General features: G+C 31.5%; 1 protein-coding gene across 6 annotated transcripts in view; it reads right to left on the reverse strand.

The window, feature by feature from the left end:
* The window catches only part of Iml1 (GATOR complex protein Iml1), a 43,890-nt gene extending 37,346 nt beyond the window's left edge, over positions 1-6,544 (reverse strand). For all 6 annotated transcript variants that reach the window (XM_080170172.1, XM_080170173.1, XM_080170171.1 and 3 more), the window contains exons 1-14: positions 6,387-6,544; positions 5,785-5,813; positions 4,832-4,887; positions 4,327-4,379; positions 3,546-3,669; positions 2,967-3,059; positions 2,708-2,788; positions 2,504-2,602; positions 2,360-2,408; positions 1,710-1,810; positions 1,330-1,425; positions 899-988; positions 305-374; positions 156-208 (exon numbers count right to left, since the gene is read on the reverse strand). In XM_080170172.1, coding sequence (XP_080026298.1) covers positions 156-208; positions 305-374; positions 899-988; positions 1,330-1,425; positions 1,710-1,810; positions 2,360-2,408; positions 2,504-2,602; positions 2,708-2,788; positions 2,967-3,059; positions 3,546-3,669; positions 4,327-4,379; positions 4,832-4,887; positions 5,785-5,813; positions 6,387-6,529 — 1,137 coding nt within the window. In that variant the 5' untranslated portion in view covers positions 6,530-6,544. The remainder of the gene's footprint in view (positions 1-155; positions 209-304; positions 375-898; positions 989-1,329; positions 1,426-1,709; positions 1,811-2,359; positions 2,409-2,503; positions 2,603-2,707; positions 2,789-2,966; positions 3,060-3,545; positions 3,670-4,326; positions 4,380-4,831; positions 4,888-5,784; positions 5,814-6,386) is intronic.
* Between the last annotated feature and the right edge of the window lie 593 nt (positions 6,545-7,137).

The raw sequence follows: 7,137 nt of genomic DNA on the forward strand, positions 1-7,137 counted from the left end.
CATCATATAAAAATGATTTTTTCATTAATAACCTTTCCTCTCAGTCCAAAGATAAAGCCTAGATGCCAGGTTTACACAAATGTGTCAAAACTCCCCCCCCCCCCCCCTGATGGTATTACACATTATTAATAAGTGGCTAGTTTTGTTTAAAATACCTCAAAAATTCCAACACCAGGAGTTATCACAATTGCTTGTTGGCCAGTTCGATCTAAATCAACCAGAAATTAGTAATTTTAACATTATATTCAAATTATAAGAATTCTTAAATGTTATTTTTACAAATATTTAGCAAAGATTTCCTTACCCAGGTTTCTGTTGATAAAATGCTTTTCAAAGGTGTTCAAAGCTATGTTCAAAGTCTCCAAAAAGTTCCCCTGTAATAAAATAAATTTTACATTTAACTTAATGAATAAAATTTGATTGATGATTTTTTTCATAACAGTCCTAACTGTGTGCTTTCTTGTAAACCAAAGTAATTCCTTTCACCCATTTTAAGAATTACCTGAATTAGCAGCAGTAATTAAATATAGAATATTATTATCGTCTTTAGTTTTGACGAAGTTTAGGCTGAGACCTTAGCTTATTTATTCCAATTTTAAACAACTAACAAAAGCGTGCACTTTACGTTTAAAGTATATATCAAATTTTCTTCTTTATTTGATTATATACATTATACATATAGCTCAATGAGCGTAGATAGGATGTTGTTTTCAGTGCTATTCTTTTTTCACCCGCTCCACATATTTTTCATTTCCACTCCCCCCCCCCCCCCTCATGCAGAATAAATACCCCTGAGGTATATCATCATTTTTTCTTTTCCACCCCCCCCCCCCCTTCATGCAGAATAAATACCCATGAGGTATGAGGTATATCATTTGTTTATTATCAAATTAATAACCTGAGCCGCAGTAGAAATGTAGGCCTTGGGAATAGTAACTCCTTCACGTTTATGACAGTTCAACAAAACCTCTTTGTAGTTAGTAAACGTCTGTTGATGCAAACAATATCATTGAGAAGCATTTCTTAAGTTAGTTTTTATATAAAATTTCATTAATGTGTCGATTTGTTTTACATCAATACTATCAGCTTCGCACCCTAGATGCCTCTTGGGGCACTAAAGTGAAAAAGGGGGGGGGGGGAGTCGACGATCAACTTTCAATTTTAGGGTATGGTTTCTGAGCTATAATAAACTTTAGTGTTAAAGAACAGGAACTATAAAAGATTTACATTCTAATGAATGCCAATAACTTGACCAATACACCCATACCGTCACTGGTTAAATATAAAATATATTAGCTTCTCTGAAGACATTTGAAATAATAATGTTTCCTGTCTTAAAAGATGTAGAGTTGGAAACCAATCCTCAAATCTTTCATTTTGAACAACAACTTGGTAAAAATCCTCAAAAAATCTTTCTTGCGAATCCTGCAAGAAAAAGTAAGTATGTATAATCTAACTTGCAAAATATTACTGAATATTCTTGTGACTAAATAATAAATACATAAGTATAGATGTTTAACCCAAACAACTGCCTGGACCAAGTGGTTAGGACATTTTTCGTTTGCTAGAAAATTGCTTTCTGCTCTTTTGTAGCGCTTTGGTCGTGTTTATATTTCCAACGCTTTTGGCAGATGTATTCAAAGACCCAATTGAAATGATGAAGTAGCTACTTTGTATAAACTATTCAGTGTTTAAATATATTAACTCACCCATTGAAGGCAATGTCGCATATGATCTGGAAATTCTGAAAGTTCTTTAGCTTGATAGAAAACACGGGAGAATAACACAATGGTTACTTCATGGGCTGCTCCTAAATGAAATTGAACTTTAACTTAGTTAAAACTTGAAAGCAATTGCATACACTACTTAACCCTTAATGGTCCGTTTTTTTTCTTTCTCTTTTTTTGAGTGTGAAAAATGGAGGCTATAACTGAATAACTTTTTTAAATATGGGTATGGCACAGAACAAAGTTGTATTTTTTTAATATCACCATCCTGGCGGGCACAGGATGCCAGCAAACCTGGCAGGGTCACTCGAGTAAAATGCAAAAATATTTTTTTGCCTTAAACAAAGCATTTTATGTTACCAAATCTAAAATATCCAATTGCAGTACAACTCTATACGAAATTTAGGTGTTTAAGTAAATTTCAAGATCCTGTTAAAAATCCTGCAGGTCCTATTCCTCCAGGTCTCCAGAAATCATTTAATGGTTCCTTAAGACTTCAGAATTTTTTACTTCAGAGACTTAAATTTTTAAACTAAATCTTTTCTAACAAGTCCACATGACATATAAGAATTTCATAAAAAATATACTCTTATTATAACAACCCATAAAGACCAATTCCATAAAAGCAATACCTGTCTTTTGCCACTTGTAAAACATTTCATACAAAAATCCATTAACAGCCTAAAATACAAAAAAATATATTGAAGAAATCTTATGAAAGAAAAACTATTATGACTCTCTAAATTGCAATATTTATAAGGTTAATTTTTTTTTACCTTTTCGAAGTAAAGATCGCCATAGGCATCAAAATGCCACATTTCTGTGGACATTTGGATAAATAGGTAAACCATAGCTGTTGTTGATCTGAACACAACCTAAATATGTTAAAAGATTGATAAAATAACTCTAGTAAAATCCCCCAAAATATTTTATATTTCTCTTTAAAACTATACTGGAGGAAAAACTAGCTTAAAACCTACCTTAGTATCCTCGGTAACGGCACCACAGGCTAACTTTTCACCCTGACTCCACATTTCAAAAACGTTGCAACGTACAATATCCTAAGAAAATCATGCATTTTAAGGCGACTATGAATGGAAGAGAAAAAGTGGTGTTTGGCATTTTAAAAATATTATTGAATGCTGTAAAAGGCTAAAGTAAATCATTTAGTCACACTGATATGTATTTACAAAAATTACTTCAACCAAATTATGTTTAATTTTGACTTGGACTTTTTACCTTGCAGAAGCTAATTTTCTTGTTGATGTAAACAACAGATCCAATCAATGATTTTGTCAACCTCCACATCTCACTTCTTCCCATATATTGATCCTTAAAATATAGGTATTTCACTTTAGATTTGAATATTGATTCTTAATTATTTACAATTATACATGTGTTACAATGGATGTTGATTTCTGTGATAGTGAGGTACGATTTAGGAAACAACTCTATAATCATTAGATACCCGAAAATGCTTAAATCTAAATCATGCTGATTTTACTTTTTTACAACTACTTTTTGTATGACATTATCCCATTTATCTGATGTTTGAAACATTAATTCCGTGGACAAGGTAAATGTTTGAAGCGGAGCATCTCTATAAATAGCCCTTAAAAGTTAAGTATGTCTTCAAACAGAAATTCGTATTTTTGCAATTTTTCAGCAAGTTATATATGTTAATACCTTTGAACTAATATTCTGCTTATCTATTTAGTTTTGACACTCTACATGTTGGTTTTCTATACCGTTTGATTTCAGAACTTTGCTTTTATGAATGTTTTTATCCTTGTGTTTACCATAAATCAAAGGTATTACCTTAAAATGAATTTCGACAATATCAAGGGCAACAGAGGACCTCTCTACTTTGTTGACAATGACATTCTTGAATATTGTCAAGTGAAAAGCTTCTGATATTTGCTTGCTTACATACACTGTATCTCTGAATAATAAAACTATGAGGTAACTGTTGTTACTTTAGTAGTCTAGTCATGTGTATCATGTATGACTATGAGTTACCATTATAGATAGACAAGTCATACGTTGTTAATGTTAAATAGTTATCATCTATAATACAAAGTAGAACGATGTCTGTCTGTTTGTTTGTAGCGAAGGATCTCGCTAACCGCTGAACCAAACAGGTTCTCCATTACAGGGTAGCTTCTCATAGATCCCGGGAAGGTTTATAATTATTTTCTTTGGGGGTTAAACACCCCTAACCCCCAAAAAATTAAAAATACCCCCTCCCTCCCCCCAAAAAAACATTTCCTTTTAAAACTAAAATTAAAATAGTGGGGTCGACTACCCCCGCCCCCCCCCCAAAAAAAAAAATTCCCCCACCCCCAAAGAAAATTTTTACAAAAAATTTTCTTTAAAATCTAAAATACGAAAAATTGGTTTGATCAAACCTCTTGGGGCAGAGCCCCTAGAGGCTAGGGGCGAAGCCGCTAGTAGTTAACATAAAGTAAAGCTGCCAATTGATCAAGTATAATAAAACATTGAAATTTATAAATATAAACAAGAGAATAAAACATTAGATATACATAGGCAGTATCTTTTACTAGTATAATCTGATTCATAATAAACTTTAATATCTTACTTTGGTAAAGTCTTGTTAAGGTTATTTTCAGGATACATATTCTCTAACTTTACCTTAATAATAAAATTATCAGAAAGTGCATTTGAGGTAAGACGGGGAGGAAAATTGAATCACCGGATTTTATTTAAGCTTTAAAAAAGAAAAATTTTTTCTGTGCTCTTTTATAAAGGGAGATTTTATATGGGAAGATAGAGGAACTGCACTGGTGACGTAAAATGTACCTTCCCTAGACATTATACATATAAGAAGCTTCATTTTAAATGAGAACCATACCGGTTTAGTGCATAGCTCTAATGAGATAGCGGTTCAAGTCATAATGTGCTTGAACGTGAAGCTAGGGTTGGCTCTTGTGGCAATACAAAAGTGTCTCAGCCTACTCAATGACGACTTAGGTCCAATCCCAAAGAAACTATAGCTTATCAATCAATTAATCAAGCTCATAGCGAGATAATTTGCTTTCCACAGAGAGACATAATGTTACTTTTATGATAAATAATAGACTTACTTCTAGTAGAAGTCTAGAAAATTCCTCCTCTTCATGATAGATTTCTATTACATCTCCTGGGTAAAACATTTTAAAAAAAATATATAAAGTAGTAAATAATAAGCGCGGCAATATTAGCACAGATAAATAAAAACATTGATCTATACTCAGTTCACGCCAGGCTACAATTGAATCAAGACAAAAGTAAGTGCCGAGCTCTATGGCCTATGTATGGTGAAATTAGACATCAAACCATGATGACTCCAGGTAAAACCAAAATATTTCAGCGGGGTCTTTTTGAGAAAATTAGATTTGAAAATTTCAAATTCAATTTTCACCCCCTAGGAGTTGCCGCATAATCACGACAAGAAAAGTAAAGATTATACATTTAAAATTTTGAACAACTTTGCCTTTATGAAGTCTTTCATAAAACCTCTCTATATATGATTTATTTAAGGCTGAATTTCCGTGATCTTAGCAAAGCAATTGATAACAATGGCAATTAATTAACTCCCTTCCAAGAGTGGTTTTATGAAAAACTTTTAAAAGCAAACTTGTTCAAAATTTTAAATAAATAATCTTTGCTTTTCTTGCCATGGTTATGCGGCAACTCCTAAGGGGTGAAAATTGAACTTGAAATGTTTAAATCTAATTTTCTCAAAAAGATCCCGCTAAAATATTTTGGTTTTACCTGGAATCATCATGGTTTTATGTCTAATTTCACCATACATAGGTCCCAGAGCTCGGCACTTACTTTTGTCTTGATTCAATTGTAGCTTGGCGTGAGTTAAAATGCAAATATCCTATGTCACGTTTAGAAAATGTAAAAAATGGAATATTATATCATTCTAGGTAGATTTAAGTTAACGATTTTCAAGTACTAGACCGTCTTATATACTCTAGTTTTAAGGTAGCTGCACTTTAAACATTGTAAAAGTTTAATATATAATAATGGATATTATCAAAGACCCCACCTGCTTTAATATCAGGAAAATCTTCACTCCTAAATTAAAATATCAAAATTAAATAAATGATTTTTAACAAACAAGGATAATATCAAACAAAAGGCAATACTAAAATTATAGATATATATTGTCTAGCATAATAAATTATGTTTAAAATTTTCCTTAAAATAATAATAGATAATAATATCGTGTGGAATAATTACAATGATGTGATATCAATACTATCCCAGTGAGATATTTCGTTCTTTTAACTAGGCTAAAATAGGAAACCTGTCATACACAGATTAGGTTATAATAACAATCGGCAATAATCCCTGTATATGATTACATTATATTATATAGTCAACACAGTACATAGGGAGAGAGAGAGGGGGGACAATGGACTGTTTATTACACTAGTCCCCAAAGTTTTTTTTATAATAACATTTTCTTTTTCGTTGGCTTAAGAATTCTGGGGAGTGGGATTTTGGTGCATTTTTTAATGGTTGGTTAACTAAGTTGAGTGTTCAAACGTTTTAACCACTAATTTCAATCTACATGAGATAAGGGGTAATTTTGTGATTAATTTATCGGCAATTGTCTTATCCCTTTAGTTCCCTAATTGTAGTCACCTTATTATTAAGTCTTCAGGATAGAACTCTGGTGGGTGAACATTCAGTTTATAATACTTCCTCCCCTTCTCTTCTTCCATCCCTTCTCTTGTGACTATCCTCCCCCCTCCATCATAATCCCCCCCTTCATCTTTATCATCCATTTTAAAATATCTTCAAGATCTGAAAATAAAAAATTACAGCCATTAAAATATTTATTCTTTTTACAAAAAATGGTGAAAAAATATTTACATCAGTTACAAAATATGAAAATGCCAAGTTATTATTTGATTTGTAAAATTGCACAATTACTTAAAAACATATTTTATAGGACATAATTAGCCACTGGCATCTTTCTTTCTTCTAATATATATTATCATCATAAAAGGGTATTTAATGACTTAAGATAGGTACATAGAATAGTGATCCTAAAATGTTCCTGTATACTGACTGACTGATTTTTAATTTGAAACTAATATTTTTAATTTGAAACTAATATTTTTAATTAACACTTTATCAAATGGTTTTAAAGCATAAATGACAGAAGAACCGAGGAACATTAGAATTTATGAATGAAAGACCAAATAAAATGGCATTTTTTCTAATAATTTCATTAACATTTATGTACTTTTGACCTCACGAAAGCATTTGACAGCTAATTGGATGATTTTATATTAATATTTCCTATTGAATAGCAATAGTTACCCAGCTTTTAGAATTTTTTTCATATTTAAATCCTTAAGTTATCTAAACATAGGGTAAGGGGGGGGAA

This window comes from Acartia tonsa, chromosome 8 (genome assembly GCF_053477335.1).
Source record: "Acartia tonsa isolate MP-2025a chromosome 8, ASM5347733v1, whole genome shotgun sequence".
In the NCBI taxonomy this organism is placed as follows: domain Eukaryota; kingdom Metazoa; phylum Arthropoda; class Copepoda; order Calanoida; family Acartiidae; genus Acartia; species Acartia tonsa.